The 18,794-nt window shown below is 40.9% G+C and overlaps 3 protein-coding genes across 6 annotated transcripts in view; 1 reads left to right on the forward strand and 2 right to left on the reverse strand.

Annotated features, from left to right (window-relative positions):
* Positions 1–2,530: 2,530 nt before the first annotated feature.
* On the reverse strand, positions 2,531–4,969 carry Rpn7 (regulatory particle non-ATPase 7). Its single transcript, XM_043423915.1, has 5 exons — positions 4,663–4,969; positions 3,873–4,224; positions 3,419–3,747; positions 3,174–3,342; positions 2,531–3,012 (listed from the first exon to the last, which is right to left on the reverse strand). Exons 1-5 carry the CDS (start codon positions 4,805–4,807, stop codon positions 2,838–2,840), a joined length of 1,170 nt encoding a protein of 389 aa, XP_043279850.1. The 5' UTR covers positions 4,808–4,969; the 3' UTR covers positions 2,531–2,837.
* Positions 4,970–5,319: 350 nt separating this feature from the next.
* Tdg (Thymine DNA glycosylase) overlaps positions 5,320–18,794 on the reverse strand; it is a 44,253-nt gene continuing 30,778 nt past the window's right edge. For all 4 annotated transcript variants that reach the window (XM_043423909.1, XM_043423911.1, XM_043423908.1 and 1 more), the window contains 3 exons: positions 14,449–14,598; positions 13,350–13,492; positions 5,320–13,090 (listed from right to left, as the gene is read on the reverse strand). In XM_043423909.1, the coding sequence (XP_043279844.1) occupies positions 10,916–13,090; positions 13,350–13,492; positions 14,449–14,598 (2,468 nt within the window). In that variant the 3' untranslated portion in view covers positions 5,320–10,915. The remainder of the gene's footprint in view (positions 13,091–13,349; positions 13,493–14,448; positions 14,599–18,794) is intronic.
* Positions 14,138–18,794, forward strand: part of LOC122413504 (uncharacterized) — a 45,281-nt gene continuing 40,624 nt past the window's right edge. The window contains exon 1 of the mRNA XM_043423907.1: positions 14,138–14,333. The gene's annotated coding sequence lies outside the window, so the exon portion shown is untranslated. The remainder of the gene's footprint in view (positions 14,334–18,794) is intronic.

Below are 18,794 nucleotides of genomic sequence, written 5' to 3' on the forward strand. Positions count from 1 at the left end.
CCTTTTTTTGACGCAACTATATAGATAAGCCGCTAGGGAAGTCCTCGCACTCGATGTTATTATTATTACAAAATTTGCACATGAATGAGTATTTATAAAATTTTGGTAATTCGTGAAAAATAGTATCGAGGCAAGGGCCAGTAACAGAAAGAGTTTTGTGACGCCTGTAATATAGCTTCGAGAGTCTTGTGTATGCTCGCACGCGCGCGTGTCCGCAAGCGAGCTAAGATGCAAGCATACCCCGAGCAACGCAACGCAAAGCAAAGCACCTAACGCACGGTCCTAAAGCCATGGGGTTGTCGGCAAGCGAAGACGGACAGTCAGTAAATCTACTCCATAGCGGATAGTTTGACACAGTTCCGAGCTCGATACAGTTTCTGTATCACTTTGAAGTCGCGCAGGCAAGATTCCATGCAGATAAGTCGGAGTTGCAAACGCTGCACGCTAAGCAACGCACGCAACGCGTATAACCGCAGCTATGTACAGCATTACGAATAGTTTTTACTAGTCAAATGCTAACTATAGGACGCGAGCAACCGACCACGCGTGCACGCACGCGGGCACACTCGATTCTCTATGAAACGGTGGTACTACAGGTTTTGTCACTACAATTGTTTCTGTTACTCGACATATTGGCTTATCCATTTGCGCAAAAACGGTTTTCTGGGGAAAAAACCTAGGGAAGAGTAGGTAAAGAAGAGCCCTCCCTCAAAATTGGGGATATTTTTTTCGTTTATGTTAATTTTCGTATTCAATCGGTCGTACAATTAAATGACGAATTTTTTCTCGCGTCGGTATAAAGTTAAATTTTTGGTGAATAAAAACCCAAGTTCGTTCTCGAAAAAAAGACCAGCGGAAATATAACTTTGTGATAATGAATCGCGATTACGATTTTCTGCGTTACGGTGAAGTGATAACAAAAGTTAAAGGTGAAATGATAAATTCCAAACATGGGAGGACGAAAAAACATTGGAAGAAAAGTGTGTTGAAAATATGTGGAAAGTTCTTTACGATCAGAACCATGGAGCAGGATAAGAGAATCGTATAGAGGCAGAGGGAAAGCAAAAGAATCGTGGAGGAAGACGGAGAGGGAGAGGATCGTCGAGGAAAACGGAGATCGCAAGGACCGCGGGAGAAAAAGGTAGGAAGAAGATCGAGGCCCGTTCCTGTAACCGTGAGTAACTACACCAACGATTTTTTTTTTTAAATACGAGTGCGCGAAATATGAAAAATGATTTTCATGTTACAAATGTAGACATTCTGCCGATTGAATGATCAAAACACGTGAACGTCAGGATGACGTTTGGATATTTCATGGAAGTATTTTTTTCAAATAATGAACCGTTAGATATAATATTTTCATATTATTTATTTTCATGATACAGTCGTTGCGATTTATAGATTTACGAATAGAATGTTTTGCAGAGTTGATATATGGTGGTAGTTGTGCAAATTTTCGTTGAAATGTTTCTGGTAAAGATGTAAATGTGTCTTTACTCGACTGTCAACAAAGTTGAGAATCTCTGTCGTCGTATCTTTTTTCTTCAAGTGCTCATGCAGCACTTCAATATTTGAATTAGCGAGTGATCAGCGCTGCTGACTCCAAAAAATACAACCCGACGCTCTATCTGTATACCACATATGTTTCATTAATACCTATAACGAATGATAAAACAGAAAAATATTTTCTATTAGTATCATGCCTCTCTATGAATCTTCGTTTCAAACCCAGTGATGCCAATGCAAAATTTCAATGGGGAATATGCACGGTAGGTAATATGCACCATACCCATTATTTGTTTTGACTTGAGGTGCCTGTCACTTGTTCAGTCGGTAAAAATCCTGTTGCACGGTTTATTCCGAGTAGCTTGATATTTGAAAGAAAATATGAGTTACACGCTATTCTCATTTTATCAGAGAACAAGGTGTAACTTTTATTTTTCTCAAAAAATCAAGGGTGTCCGAGTAAACCGTGCAACCATTTTGCAGTTATCTCTCTCGCACTCGCGCAAGTGATAGATCACCTTAAAATAGTAGCTACCAGCTGAAGGTTTAAACTATCGGTAGTTGAAAATGACGAAAAAGTAACCATCTGTTTAAGATGATCTATCACTTGCGTCAGTGCGAGAGAGATAGCTGCAAAATGGTTGCACATTTTACTCAGATATCCATGATTTTTTGAGAAAAATAAAAGTTACACCTTGTTCTCTGATAAAATGAGAATATAGCGTGGAACTCATAATTTCTTTCAAATATCAACCTACGGAATAAAACGTGCAGCAGGATTTTTATCAACTGAACTGACAGCTCACGTTAAAACTCTGGAAATTCCATTAGTTTTGGCTAAGATCTATACTTTGGTGAAACGAAGGTATCAAAATTGAAAAATAGCCGATGAAAAATATATTTAACACAAGGAGAAACCTTTTGACGTTTTATGTGAAAACCCAGATAGTTTACCAAGAATGAAAAAAAACCAGTGAAAAATCTATATTTATATTTTGTGGTTTATATTGAAACGAAATTAAACTGCAATGCAAAAAGGCATTTATTTATTAAAAATTCCTCCTATATCAAGGAACTCTGGAGGGAAAAAACACTGAAGTAATAATCCTTGTATTTGTTTTACAAAATTATATTATTAGTGGTATTCGCGTTCGGACTGTTTGTATATTTTTCTCTGATTCTCTCCGCGCGACACATTAATGAGACACGATATTATCGTCATATTTCCAAGCCCAATAAAAAAAGAAGAAAATTTCATCATTTAGTGATTTCTTTTCGTGGGCATTGTTTACTTTTTTGTTCACTTCTGTTATTATTCGTGTTGGGTACAATTAAATATTTATAACTCGAGACAACTTTTGGACTCTGTTGAGAAGAAGATCTCCGTGTTTGACCATCGCCTGATATTGCCAGTTCTTGCTGTCAGGACGGTTTGTCTCGACGACACCACCCACGCGATCGACTTTACAGTGTAATCTTCCAGCGGCTATGAAACGCGACACTTCTCTGTAAAAATAATCGTTATTGTTGTTAGCCTTGTTCGGTCTAAAATTGAATTTTTCATTAGCATCAAAATAACTGTGACTCGGTTCAATGTCGCAAAAGAACGAACAAATAATGTGAATGAAAATGGCGTGGACGAATAAACGAAATATAAGGAAACTCACTGATCGATATATTCCACAGTAACTCCAAATGCGTCAGCCATATATTGAAGGGTCAGAGATCGATAAGACTCGAGGAGTTGAGTATAAGCGAGGATACGCATTTCTCTCACGTAGTAACGATAATGAGGGAAAATGAGGTAATCGGTACGAAGTAAACCTTCAACGTGTGCTAGAAAAAACAAAACCCCGCGTCAACATTGTATACAGATAAAAAATTTTTTCAACTCAAATGATCAAGGACTCACAAAGATTTTTGAAGAAATCAGCATAGTGGCAATTGTATAGAGAAAACAGATAATCCTTGCAGTCCCGATTGTTGTGCAATACTTCGAGGATCTCAGAACCTTTGATTATCTTGTCACGCAATTCGTTCCTCGGTAAACTGATCATACTCAGGTAAACAGTGTATCTTACAAAGGTGTTGTAATCCATAAGTTCGTAACTCGTGAACGTGCTTATAGTGTCGAGGAAGAAATTAGCAGCTTCTTTGAAATCACGTACCGCAATGCAATAAGTCCCCTGGTAGACTTTTAAACGATTTCTTCTGTCCCAATCGCCTCCTTCCTCTATCAGACTAATATAGATATCGACGGATTAACTTTTTGTTAAACGATCAAGAGGAGACAAAGTAATGACGAAAGAAACTTTTCAAATTGATTAATTTGTTCCCGTAAACGAATATTTCTTTGAATTTTTTACCTCTTGGCCTTGTCGATATTCCTAACGATGTGATCATGATCCAGGTAAAAGAGGCCAATTCTAATATTGTGAAAAACTATATCGAGTCTGTGTCCTAACGAAACAGTTTTCTCATAAGTTTTTCTAAATGCAGATATTGCACCCTCTTTATCGCCGATGCGACACAAGTGCTCAGATTTCTTCAGATTTGCTTCACGAACTTCCATTTCACCAAGATTCTTCTCCGCATCTTCTATAGCATCATCCAGCGCTTTAGTTTGTTCAAGATTGTGAGCTTTCATTTTATCTCTCAATGCTTCATCTATAGGCCAGTCGAGGTCGCGACAAACTTCCTCGTAGAACATTGTCATATCTAGTTCAAACGAAGACAAAGGATGAATATCAACATTCACTGAAAATCCGCTTGTCGCTAGATAGGTTATTGTATAACCTATCTAGCGACAAGTATTATAAGCTTTTCATAAGTATATAAAAAACGAAAATAGGCAAATAAGTTGTAACTTAGAATTGAATGAATTAAGTCATTCACGTTGTTTGAGTAGATTTTCTCGTTATTAAGTTTCTGAAATTTTTCCATCTTCAATCGATTTGATAGAAATAATAACATACACTGAAGTGTGTTGAGTCACGAGTATTCGCTATGAAAAAAGACAAATAATTCTCTGACGATGGTACTGTTCAAATTGAAGGAAAAAACAAACAGGAAAATATTGAACAATTCGTATTTTTTCTCTGTTGACGGTAGGAAAGAAGAGGCAGTCCTGTAAGTATGAAAAATCTGCAAACTCACTTTCGGCTTTTATGGCATCAAGAAGCTTGGTCTTTAAATTCTCGTCGTTCTTGTGCTCTGGTAGGCTGAGCAAAAATTTTGTTTGCGCGAGCTCGAGATTCGGGTTTTTCTCGAGCCCATCGTCCTCTAAATTTTCTAGCGGCATTTCGTGGTTTGTTTCAATTAAAAAACGTTTCCCCAACTAACGAATTTTCTCAGAGTATAAACAACGGGAGCACGATGAACAAACACTTTTTTCACGGGTCGTGTCACGAATGAGCCACGAATTGCGGCTTCTGATGTTCTAATAAAGATGTTCAACTCGGACTGCAAACTGCAACTCGTAGTTTCTTTCACGGTGAACGAGAAAAGAATCATTTCCAGAATCCTCACAGTTATTGAGCGGCACTTTTGGGTACTGAGTTCACATGTCAACATACCGACGTTGGGTAAAAACGAAATTAATCACGTTAATCGCGCTGATATGATTATCCGATTGAAGTATTGAACTTATAGAATTCGTATCAAAGATAAAAATTTAAAAAGTACTTTTTTGCTGGAATCTTGAGACCAATGACAATTCTTCTTTCGAGTGCATGACTGAAAATAAAGGGTTATCTAAAAACAAGAGCTAGTTTTTCTATAACATATCGAAAGAAGCGAGACAAGACTAAAAAATTATTGCACATCGTATTTACTTTTTCTTTCCTTCTCTCAAACATCTCAAAATGGTTTTTTTTTGTGTAGAGTTGTAACGCGAGGCAGAAACCGATCCACCTTTGATCGTTTTTCGAATTAAGTACATGTACGATCCATCCCTTCTCCTTCTTTCATTTTTATCGATATACAAAACACATTCCGATCGTACTATCGCGAGTTCCGCGGAGTATCCCATCGTTACAAGTTTAATGTAGATCGAACGATTTCATACGGGGCGTTCGATGTAAGCTTGACCTTGAGATTGACCTTTTCAAGTTGATCCATAATATATATATATATATCATTCATACGAATCCTTACGTTTCTTTGTATGCTTTTCTTTTATACATTGCAAAAATTTAAGTGACACAAAAATTTCAACATATACATGATTTTTTTGCATCATCGCACCGCATGTCTCTCAAAAACACAAACACAAAATGGCGCCGTTGAATAATCACAAATAAAACCGTACGTATAGGTACACTGTCGATAAAAAATATATAAGCTGAAACGGACGAACCAAAATAAGCGAACGCGACTGCGTGGGCCGTATAAAAGTCGAGCTTTCGTCGAATGTCACATATTTTTGCAAGTGCATTTGTATATATACATACTAGATCCTTCGCACCGCAATGGTCGTCCCGTCGAATAAGATCCGCATCAAATTCCAAGTAAAAAAATTCAATACTTTTTTCGACCGAATTCTTTGTTGACGAGAGTTACATCAATCACTGAAGTTAACGGAATTTCGTGCATTCCAGCGCATACCGTCAAAGCTATGAAATAGTAAAAAGCATAAAGGACAGGATGAATTGTAGAGCATTGAGCTACAAATTTTCTGCCGCGAAAAAACCCACGCGATTGTTTTTTATCGTTAACAGAGGTTAGTCCCGAGAAGCCGATGGGTTTTCGTCTTCGAATCCGCCTTCAGAGGGCTAACCTAAAATATAAGAACGGCGAGGAATCCTCGTCGCGCTGACTTTGTTTTTTATGGAATTGTATGCTTTACTGATCCCGTTTTTGCTTCACCTACAGTTCTTTCAAAGGATATATACACGCTCAAACGTAGCAGTTACGTCAATTTTAATAACTGAAAAAATTATATAAAATTTTTCGACTCGGAATTCAACGCTAAAAGAAATTTTACGAGGATGACCAACGACGGTAAGATGCCTTGAACGTAGAACAATTAGTATATTGAGAACGATAATGGTTTGGGGGGCGATTAAAAAATATGTTGGCGACCGGATTGGTCGATAAGCTCTCTTTCGCGCGTGCACGCTATCGATAATGTCGGACGCGTGGTGTGCAACGGCGATTCATTTATCTGTATCATGTATATAATTACGTACATAATCATTATTATTCGTATTATCCTTATCATTATTATTATTATTATTATTATTTGAGTGTGATTTTTTTCAGATTTTATTATATATTAATTTACAATCAGTGTTTCTGCCGATAAATTCGCTCTTGCCGCCAAAACAATGATGAGTCAATCAATGTTTTTTTTTTGTATTTTTTTTTTTTCAAATTTTTTTATTATTATTTCGTAGTGTGTGTGTGTGGATAGCGATCGGTTTGACCCGATCGAGCTGTCTCGCTGAAATAATTAACATTTACGACACTTAATATCTTTTTATCCCTCGCTTGCGTTTTCTTACATATCATTGTCCCATGATTTAATATTCATTTTCAATGTCACTTCTTTCGTTTAATTTTATATTTTATATTATTCATTTTTTTTTCTTTTGTCCCAAGACTTCCCACCTTTCGAAGTATCCAAATCGAAGAAGCTTTTTTTATTTCTTTTTCGAAGGAGCGAGGGGGCCGGTTGGGGGGGGGAGCGGGGCGGGGGAATGGACCGGAGAAAAAAAACATGTGCTAAATAGCTCGTTCGATTGATTCACTTGTTTTTCTTCCCCACTGAGGCCGATATAGAACGAAAGAGAAACATCTACGATATTCTTATGTGTGTACATATATATATAGACAGCAGTTATTGTATTAACGACTTCATCTATACCCTGTGCATCTTCTTCGAAACGCTTTCCTGCTTTTTTCGTTTGTTTGTTTGTTTGTTTTTATCTCTCTCTTTCTTTCTCTCCTCATTACTCATTACTCATTACGTTTTCATTCTTTCCTTCCTGGCTCGCAATTTTACTCGACGCATTATTCTATGCGGATAATCTAACTCGAGAAGTGTTAATTCGCGCGATATTTCGTTTTCCTTTTTCTTCCTTCTTTCCTTTCTCTCTCTCTCTCTCTCTCTCTCTCTCTCTTTAAACCTAGATTCAATATAATATTTATATTTATATATATATATATATATTTTTGTTTGTTTGTTTTATCATATCATATATATATATATATATAATATCTATATATATATATATATTTATATTCCATGTTTATGTATAATAAAACCGACGCGTCAATTTTACAGCAATTACTTTAGCTTGAGAAGTTTTATTTTCTTTTGTACATGCGCGCATGCCCGTGTGCGCGAGTGCCGTTCTTCCGTTTGTTTATCTTTTCTTAATCCTTCGTTCAATAGTTTATATTTATTAGCAACGCTAGTGAGCAGCAGTCATCGAAAGCGGAGAAACACGCGCAGGCACACGAACACGCGCGCGCACACACACACACACAGTCACACGCGTCACATACAGTCGTTTGTGTACTTTATTCACAGTCTCTCTTACATTTATTCATTCTTACAAATCCCAATGACTTATCAGCGAGTTTGAAAACGTAATAGAATATAATTATGGCATAACATAACGCAACGCGCTCCCTACGTACTTATAGTAACTTGGTTTCTTCTTCTTTTTTTTTTTTTTTGTTTTTTTGTTTTATCATTATTTTTCCTATTCCTCTTTTGTTTTTCGTTAAATTCCCTTAAACGTTTAATTAGCAATAAAAATTCGTATCGTTCGTGTCCGCGTGGCTGTGTGTGTGTGTGTGTGTGTGTGTGCGTGTGTGTGTGTGTGTCATGTTTTCCTTCACATATTGCAAGGACAAACAATGTTTTTCACGAGTTTTTTTATCGTCGATGAGAATTGCAGTTGGAGCGAAATAATTTTGAGTTTTAGGGGCACGGTTTGTTGTTGCATTTTGCTTATTTTCGTCGTACTTTTTTTTCACTCGAACTTTTATTTTTGTTTGCGCGCGCGCGCGCGCGTGTGTGTGTGTGTGTGTAAGAAACACCGATAATGAACTCACGGTAAATGACAACGATGTAACAACGCTCGATGAAGGATTGTGTCGAGAGAAGTGTTTTCATTTTTTTCTTTCCTCGAGCGAGATCGGGTCGTTTTTTTTTCACTCGGATATTATTTTGTTTTTGTTTTGTTATTCTCCTCTCGGGTTTCTTTCATTGCGTTGTACCAAGCGAAATTGTGCACGATATTAAGTGAATCGTGGTAACCGCTGACACGAGCCAGTAAAGATTTACAACAAGATGTTTTTTCCTCGTTTTCTATGAACTACGGATCGAAAAGAGAAAAAGAAAGAAAAGAGGAAAAATAATAATTATTCGTCATCTCTCACTTTCTCTCTCTCTCTCTCTCTCGCTCTCGCTCTCGCTCTTGCGCTTAGTCCCTTACTTTCTCTCGTCTAATTCGGGTCAATTGCCAATTCGGCGAATTCGGGGCGTTTCCAAGTCCGTATTATTATCGAACGAACAGAAGAGAAGAGAAAATTGCCTGATCGAGAAGGAAGTTAAGTATTTACAAGACAATAGCCTCTCACTCCCGTTTTTTATTTCCTTGCTCACTTGCTTCCGGTGCGATCGGAAGGCAAGACGGGAAGAAGAAAAAATATGCATCCCTTTTTTACGTAAAATTACGTTCGTCGATTATCAGTGGCTCTGTGCAAAATATAAGCAGCAAAACATAGATATTTTCTTTGTCATTTCCCTCCTATTTACTTCGGCCACTCTTGCTCTTGAAATATTTCCGTATGCCGAAGCCTCCGGAGAACGAATCGTACGGGGAGGCGAGTAGTACTTTTTTCATTTAATCGCAATCTTCCAATGTTTTCGTTCCAAAAGACTCGAAAGAACGATCACGAAAGTGCACATTGTCGTATGCACGGTGTATTAAAAAAACGTAACGCCGCGTTACTCCGGTTCGTACCATTTACGTATAATAAAAACAAATAACTGTGTTTTCTGTGTTGCGGAGATACAAATATTAACCTTGTTCATCCTCTTTATCCCTCTTTCGTAATCAATTTCGCTCCGTGATACACACGCGCACACACACACACACAAACACACACACGCACGCACACACACACACACTCGAACGAAAAGAGAAACGATTGTGTATTGAGAGAGTACTAAATATTCGTCGGATCAACACAATTTCTTCCGCAATTATAGTCGCGCGCCCGATCAACTGGCAATGCGCAACATCAACAATAACAACAACAACAACAACAACAATGATAATAATACTAATAAAAGTTCTGGCAAAAACGATATACGGTATTAAGGATTAATGAATTATTATTAAACGGAGGATGTTCCCGAATTCTTGAGTCTTTGGAGCGTGTTAGCACCACTACTCGCCTCTCGTTCAATTAGATTCCATTTCCCAATTTGTTACTTTCGTCCCCTCCTCATCGTTATTGTAATTCGTGCTAATTTCACTATTCCAAAGGGGGAAATGTTGAGCGCGATTACCGGATACGAGAATAAATCTATTTTTTGAGCAAGGCGATGTAATAACGCGTCGTGAAAAAAATCTTCATTATCATATTACAATTTGGAATATCGTAAAAATATGTTTGTTCCGTAGTTTCGTACCTGGATATTATTTGACGATAGAAATGTTGCAGTTGTTAAATAAATATGAGAGCTGATTTGGTAGCAAGAGTTGAGAGGGAAACGAAGAGAAACGATTGTACATTGACAGAACCACCGAAGTGCCCTTGATCCGGGCGTAGACTAGATTAAGCCTAACGAGGGAGTAGAATTCGAAGTCGGGCAAAAACTCGCATTCTCGAGCGACGACTCTACGAGAAAGATACGTCTTGGCTTGTATTTTATTCCAAGTTTTGTTCCGAACGAGAGTTCACCGTGGAGACGGTCATCGATACTCGGACGACGCACTTGCACGCGCACACGACGACAACACACACTCGCGCACACACGAATATACGAAGACGCGCGTCGTCGAAAAAAGCACAATGTCCCGGCACGAGGGCCGATGCGAATTGCGTCGTATTCCCGCGACGAGGTAACAAATCTCGCGTATAGTGTAAAAATACGTAAAAAATGTTAGTCATCAATATGTGTCCCTCGTTGCGACGTACGCGTGAAAAGCCCGTAGCACATGATGCAACGGTAACGAGAGCAAAGCTCGAAACGACGACGACGAAGAAAAAAAAACAGAGAAAATGAAGAATAAAATTTCGAATAATGAGAACAATTTTTATAAAGAAGTAGATAAAAGAGTAGAAGAAGAAGAAGAAGAAGAAGAAGAAGAAGAAGAGGAAATAACTAGAAGAAAAGTCCTATAGAGTGACGAGGCTTTGGTAGTCCTCTCATTTAAATTGATTATCATACGCCGTCGTAAGCGAGATCGACGGATGGTCTGTGATGGGACTGGAGGTAAGAGGGTGGCGTGGAATTGCCGGGTGCGCCGTGACCTCCTGGGTAACCGGGATAGTTAGCACTGGGTGCGTGTATGCCCGTAGGGGGAGTTGGATACGCGTCGAAAGAGCTCGAGTAGGTGGCGTTGTAAGGATACGGATTAGGCATGTGTCCGAGGGAGGGATGCATCCCGCCCATGGGACCGATGCCGCCCATGCCGTAGGTACGTTGCATGAGGCTCGTTTCGAGGCCTCCGAAGAGGTATCCGTTGGTCGAGCCCATGGAAACGGGATAATGGGGTCCGGGTATGATATTGGAATAAGCGTTGCTCGTTTGTCCGTGATTAATGCTGGGGGTGTAATTGCTGGACGCGAGATTTTCAACGGTGTAAGATTTGCTGTGTTGTTGTTGCTGCTGCTGTTGCTGTTGTTGTTGCTGCTGCTGCTGCTGCTGCTGTTGGGCCTGTTGCTGCTGCTGCTGCTGCTGCTGTTGTTGTTGTTGTTGTTGCTGCTGCTGCTGCTGCTGTTCGTGCTGCGTCGCGTGGTGTCGTCCGTTCATACCGTAAATCGAACCATAATTATCACCGTAATGAAGGGAGCCTGGATACAAACCCGGTCCCGGTCCCAACGGTGGACTATAATTGGCGATACTGACGCTTGGGAAACCGGACAAGTAGGATTGATGGTGATGCGAATCGATTTTATCGCCTAGGGCATCCTCACCGAGCGCGGAGTGGGCGTGCTGGAGCCGCTGGTTTCCACCGTCGGCGATACTCGGTATTTGATCGACCAACGACTCGAGATCGCTCAGACTTTTGGAGGCTACGTCTTGGGACGAATTCCTTTTCATTCCGTATTGTTCGTGGGGATGGTGGTGATGATGATGATGGTGATGCTGCTGCTGATGGGGATGGGGCGACATCGAGGAGTGCTGAGTCGTCGTGTGACCGTGCGGAGGGGTTTGTTGCGAATGATGCTCTTCGCTCGGGCTCGTTTGATGAGGATGACGATTCTCCGCTTGCTGTTGTTGCTGCTGCTGACTCTGCTGCTCGTGAAAACTCATGTAACTCGGGTACCCGGTGTGCGACGGCGTACCAGGATTACTATGGTGCCCCGACGTCTCCGGAGTCCCCGAATTGTTGTACTGCCTATGCTCGTTGCTGTTGTGACTCTGATGCTGCTGCTGCTGCTGCTGCTGGGAAATACTGGTTGGTGGCTCGAAATCCGGATGCTCGACGCTCGGTGACGTCAACGGTGACGGCTCGAGATTGTTTTCCGAGGATATACCCGTGTTTATCTCGGAGGATAATTCCGAATGGGTGAACGAGAGTGACATTGATTTTGGACTTTGGCTGTAGTGCTGCATGTGCACCGGACTGTGTTTCGAGCTCATGTTGTACGGACTGTCGTTTATCGACTGGCCGAAAAAATTGTTACCGTCGCTCAACGACTGAGGATACGGTGCCATGTGGGGAAAAGGCTTTGGCGGTGACATCAACGGCGGTGAAAAACAATGAGGCAACGTCGAATTCCCGTATGCCTCACTCATGTGACTCATTTCCGGATGTTGCTGCTGCTGCTGCTGTTGACCGTGCTGCGATTGTAAATGTTGCGAATTGTGAGGATGTTGCTGCTGCTGCTGCTGCTGCTGTTGCACTTGCTGCTGTTGCTGCTGCTCTCGCTCCCGCTCTTCACGCTCCATCATCTTTGCCTGCTGGTGTATCTTCTTCGGACGACCTCGACGCTTCTTTATTATTTCACCGTTCGCGTCCATTTTCTCCATTTCCGGCTGCGGCACGTCGTCCGGATTCTTAATCTTCTTCGGCCTTCCACGTTTCTTCTTACCCGGAATCAAAAGACCGCCCTCTTGCTTTATCGTTGTACTACTCAAATCCGTCATCGTACTGTCACCGTCTACTCCAACGTCGTCACCGAATAACGACTTTTTCTCGTCGGACGAATCCAATACATCTTTCTTCTTCAATTTCGTGTCCGCGAACACTATGTCCGACTCGTCCAGATGAGCTATTGTTCCGTTCAAATAATCCCGAAACTTTTTCAGTGCCGCGTAATACGGAACTTTGTCTGCTGCACGCGGCAATTGGGCGCATCTCGCGCTGCTCGATGGCATCACCCACATGTGCTGAAACATTTTTCTCATTTTATTATGTTATTTATTCTATCAGGAACAAAAGGACGAATATTATTTTTCAAATTTATTTCCAATATAGCCGAATGCCGTTTCGAACCTTTGTTTCTCAAAATAATTTTCTCAAGTTTTAAATAATTTTCAATTAGTAAATAATTATTCCAATTCCATAAACCAAATAATACAGTTTTGAGAATTTATCGTTCCGTTTTTCGCCGGGTCATACACGTCGAGTTTTTTCCCCGCCTCTTACCGTATTAGTTCCATCGACGAGCGTTGGTTGTCTCCCAAATCCAAATTCCTTCTTTCCCGAAAATACTTCGTAAATCAATTTTCCATTGAAAACCGCAATTTTCGGTTTGTACTTTCGTAATTTTTCCAATAATATGTGGCTTCCTGAAATATATAAAACAACGAAACATTAGTTTCTCTTATCGTCTTTGTTTACGTATTCGTCAACATGTCCCGACGCGTGTACGAGTTTCGTAAAGTATAGAAATCCCGCCATTTTTCTGCTCGCTGGAAACACAGCAAAAAGTAGCATATGTTCGACTCGCGGTGGAAAGTGAAATTATAAAACGATTTTCGGGCTCCGTGGGCAATTGTATTGACGAAAAAAAAATTTACAGATTAATAAGTTTTTATCCGAATAAGACAGTCGGTAAAAGAGATAGAAGTGATAATAACAAAAACGATCGACCTAACCTAACCTCTGTGAAAAAAACACGTTCGCGTTCACGGGATAAGCAAAGTTGTCGGACTGAGAACATTGAGATTAAAACGCGCTCTAGTGGTAAAAAGTTGAAAAGTCAGTCTTTGTTATGATTTTTCCCTCGCAAATTATTAGAAGCCGCGTTGTTGCGTGTTCCGTAGTTTCGTGTACGCCGGTGTCGAGACGCACGAGTGACGAGTGTGTCTTGAGACAAAAGAAGGGCAGGGAGAGACACACGCCGGTGGGCGTCCTGTCGCTATCGTCAAATTCGCACGTTTCGGTTCTCGTAAAATAGTAGTTTGGAAACAATTTACCGGTGGTGTTATGTATAAACGCGGGCGTGAGAGTACACTTGAGTTCTCCTTCGGAAGCGAGAGTTAAACTTCTCCGATAGTATGGGTATGAGAACACGAGCAACTATCAAGAGTGAATTTGGGGCTGTTTGCGATGGAGAAGAGGTCAAACGGGATCAGGGTCGAATGGCAAAGCTCAGTGAGAATTGTTAATTTCAATTAAATTGATAATGTAAGTACGAACACGTCATATTTTTTTTTCTCCCTACTTTTGTTCCTCTGTTGATAAACACTTTAGAAATAAGTATTTTACAATGGAACGTCGATGATGAGTTGTGTGTACGAACCTTCCTTGATTTCCTTCCTCGTGAGATCGGCACTGCCTTTAGTGGCCCGAGCGACCATGTTGGTGAAACCGATGCCGAGACGAAGGAGTTTGTAATCGTCGTCGGCGGTCAGAGGTTCGGGGGTAAGTCCGCTCAGATGTAAACATTTCCCTGCGAAAAGAAAAAAAAAACTGAATGGGTGAGTTTCAAAGCAACGCAACACGAAGGCAAGAGAGTTTCAGTGGTGAGCGCGTCGCTGTAAGGGAAAGTAGTAAAGTAAATCGAAGTAAGAAGAGAGAAAACCGAAACGATAAAAAGTATTTCCGATACTGGGCCAGTGGGTGAAACAAAGCAAACTTTCTTTTCGTTGTTTCTTCGACTTTTCCAGTTCCGCGTGCTCCCATCCGTACACACAAATATATCTGTATCTCCGCACTTTTTATTCTCCGATTAAACGAAAGTATTAAGCTCGAGAGGGCGCGAGGAGAAGGGCGAAGGTTGGCACGCTTGTAACAACTCGAAACCGTAAAATTGTTGGGGGGAGGGTCGTGAACGAGACTGAGAGAGAGAGTTGGAGCTAAACTTTCAGGCAAAAGATGTATGTACATAGTCATACATAGATATAAATATGTGCGAAGGAAATTTATCACTTTACGGCAAGTCGTCCGCGAGTTTGGTCAGAAAGAAATGCGAGCACAGGAGAAGGTTGCAGCAGAAGGGGAAGAGGGCCAGGGGGGGGGGGGGGGGAAGAAGAGGAAAGAACGCTTCAGTTGTGCCGGTAGGTGGCGATATTTATTTGCCCCCGCGTCCCTTCCTATTTTCAGTTTCAGTGTCCCACAATTCAGCGCATCGTTGGTAGTACATACATAGGAAGGCTGTGCTTTCGGTTCGGGCTATGAGATGGTATTAGTAGTGCGGTTGCTTTTCTCTCTCAATCTCTCCATGTCGGTGACCTTGGCAAAGCGAGCAGAGGCACAGGGAGAGAGTAAGAGAGCTCGTGGCGCACAACTTTCGCGAACAAAGTTGTGAGAGCTCGCGAAAAGAGAATCGCGGGAGGTTATAACCGACATTTTCACCGGTTTACTCGCTCTCTTTCGCCCGGTGGGCGCAGCTTGTTTTACTTCTCTCTCTCTCTTTCTCTCTCTCCCTCTGTCCTGCCGATCGAACGTAGAAACTGAAAGGGACTGTTTTTGTATATAACTATAGTTTAGTCTCGAGACGATCGGCAAAACTTTGTCAAACTTCGAGACCAAGTTTTCCCTCGTTTTTAACCGCTTTTCTACACTGTCTCCGTGACTCTAACCGTTTTTCTCGGCCCAGTTTTCAGACCGTGTGACAATAAATTGTGATAAATAACTCGCCCCGCGCGCTCGATGCGCCTACTATATTTCGTTCGTCGTAACGATATCGAACAAAAGTGGATTTACAGATTGGACGAATACACGGAAACAATTTCGATAATTGTTTAATAAAATAAACTCATATTTGTAAGAGAAAAGATCGCGAATGACGCCGGATGGGAACCAAGTTGACATTTTATCGGGATGCGAGAAAAACCGGGTTAGTTTTCGCGAGATATCCGCGCGCAGCGTATCGGAGCTCCCGCGAAGCGAATTATCATTTTTCAACATTCTGAAAATATCCTTTTATTACGAGCCCTCGTTGCATACAGTTAGAGGCCCTATTTGACGGGTTTCGCGAATGAATATTTACGATTTCATAGCAGTAAAAATGAAGGGAACTAGCGTCTTGTTTTTTCCAACGTTTTTTCTTTTCAACGAGTACTCGCTCGGGCTCGGAAGGACGATAGGGCTGGATGTTAGTGTCGTTGGTAACCGCCAGGTCGCAGGTCGATGCCACCAACCTGTGACCGCGGCCAGGGGCTAGGAAGAGAGAAAGAGAAAGAGAGAGAGAGCGAGAGCGAGGGCTCTCGCACATACATATATAAAGTAGGATTTATATGTACATAGAGAGCGAGGGGAAAGAGGGAGAGAGAGAGAGAGAGAGAGAGACCGCGCCTGGAAAATCAATTTTCACGGGGCTTCCCCTCTTTCGCGGGGCACGGTGGGCGGCGGGGGGGGAGAGCACAGCAAACACTTTTATACATTTTCACTTGGATATAAACCCTGGAGAGAAAAAGATACAAAAGTAATAATCGCAGTATGAACAAGAGAAGAAGAAACAAGAGAAAACATCGTGGAAGAAAACTTTCGATGGGTTTTTTCCCCCTCGGCTTCGGGAAAGGGGCTCGCTTTATACGTGGATAAAAAAGATCTCGTCGTTGAGTAAGGTCAAGTGGAACTAGGCTAAAAGCGCGACCCTTTTCCACCGCGAGGGTTGAATTTTTTCTCTCCCTCTCCCTTTCCCCCTCCTTCTCTCTCTCTCTCTCTCTCACTTTTTCCAGTCTCGTCGGGTCCAACGGAACGAGAGAAGATAAAAAATTACAATAATAAATCCCCCTCGCTCGGTGGATCGTCCCTGTCGCAGGTTCCTCGCAGACGCGGAACGCGCGAGATTGGCAAGAAAACCAGACGTTTTGTGACCTTGAACAATCGCCCGATCCCTCGCACTTGTCGTCCCGCGACCCTTAACTACCGCCGCAATCGATTGGCACACGTGACTTTTGCTTTTTGTTTGTTTTTTTTTTTTCTTTTTTGTTCTCCGTGACGAATCGTCGAAACTCTCCGGCCATTCGCGATCCTAGGCAAACTCGGCGACAGCTCGGCTCCTGTCTCGAGTCTTGTCATAGGAAACCTCGCGCAACCTCAACGGAAATAAGAGTGCGAAATGCGCGATGCGTTTAAGCTTGACCTCAAGTAATCCAAGCGATATTGACCTCCTTACGAAATCCAAGCACGCGCTGATCTCGGGGTAATTTGGTGCGATCGAATTTTCGAGCTCGCTTCATGATGTATGCTACAAAAGTCTAAATAATTCGAAATTTATCGAATTTTGTGATAATGTTATTCAACATCAAGCGCGAAAACACAATTTTTTTTTTCAAAATTTTCTTCTGCTCAGCTATCGAGTAATTACGCATTAAAGCAGATTTCTTATGCCCGGAATGTACACCTATGTATGAGGGATTCTCTGTCAAACCGCGGCCACTTTTTTTTCGACCATCTCAGATCGACCTTCATAACTGATTATATCAAAGTACTCTACTACTAAACGGTACTCTATGTGAATTTTTTCAGATTTTTAAATTCATATTTTTAGAAAATATTGTTTTTTTTTTTTTTTTTTTTTTCAAATGGATATATCTCGGAAACTCGAAGTAACTGAAAAAAAATGTTTTCACATGAAAGTTGTAGTTTCGCGTTAGCTTTCGAGCGGACGACTCGAAATAATTTTTACGCTCTGGTAACGATGACTTTTTACGAAAAAAGGGGAGAATTATTTTTTTATTCAGAAACAGGATTTATTTTTGGGCTGAAAAAATTACAGAGTTTTCCAATGTGTCTGACGATATCGCGAAAAAATCGGCAAAGTGGCACGGATCGAGATTCTAGGGTAAAAAAAATGAAATTACACAAATGAATTTTTTCATACCCGGTACCTCGATCCGTACCACTCTGGCGATTTTTTTTACGAGATCGTCAAACACACTGAAAGACTCTGTAATTTTTCAGTCAAAAAAGGCTGGCTGTTTTTTAATAAAAAAAAAAATAAAAACAGTTAATTTTTGTGATTTTATTTTTTTTACCCTAGAACCTCGATCCGTGCCACTCTGGCGATTTTTTCACGATATCGTCAGACATGTTGGAAAACTCTGTAATTTTTTCAGCCAAAAAAAATGGCAGGTTTCTGAATAAAAAAATAATTCTTCCCTTTTTTCGTAAAAAGTCATCGTTACCAGAGCGTGAAAATTATTTCGAGTCGTCCGCTCGAAAGCTAACGCGAAACTACAACTTTTATGTAAATACATTTTTTTTCAGTTACTTCGAGTTTCCGAGATATATTCATTTGAAAAGAAAAACAACATTTTCTAAAATTGTGAATTTAAAAATCTGAAAAAATTCACATTGAGTACCGTTTAGTAGTAGTACTTTGATATAATCAGTTATGAAGGTAGATCTGAGATGGTCGAAAAAAAAGTGGCCGCCGTTTGACAGAGAATCCCTCATACATGGACAACGCTATGCTTATACACGTGAGCTCTAGTGATCAATAACTCGATAGCTGTACAGAAGAAAAATCTTTAAAAAATTTGTATCGTCAAATTTGTCACTAAAAAATATTTTGAAATTTTTTATGTTTTTAGCATGGTTTAGCGTGGCAACATTGTATGCAAATATCCTCGAATGATCCACGAGAGCCCGGACTCGGTATCGCGCTCGACTCAAAGTCGGGTATGACCCCCGCGC

Source organism: Venturia canescens, chromosome 7 (assembly GCF_019457755.1).
Source record: "Venturia canescens isolate UGA chromosome 7, ASM1945775v1, whole genome shotgun sequence".
NCBI lineage: Eukaryota > Metazoa > Arthropoda > Insecta > Hymenoptera > Ichneumonidae > Venturia > Venturia canescens.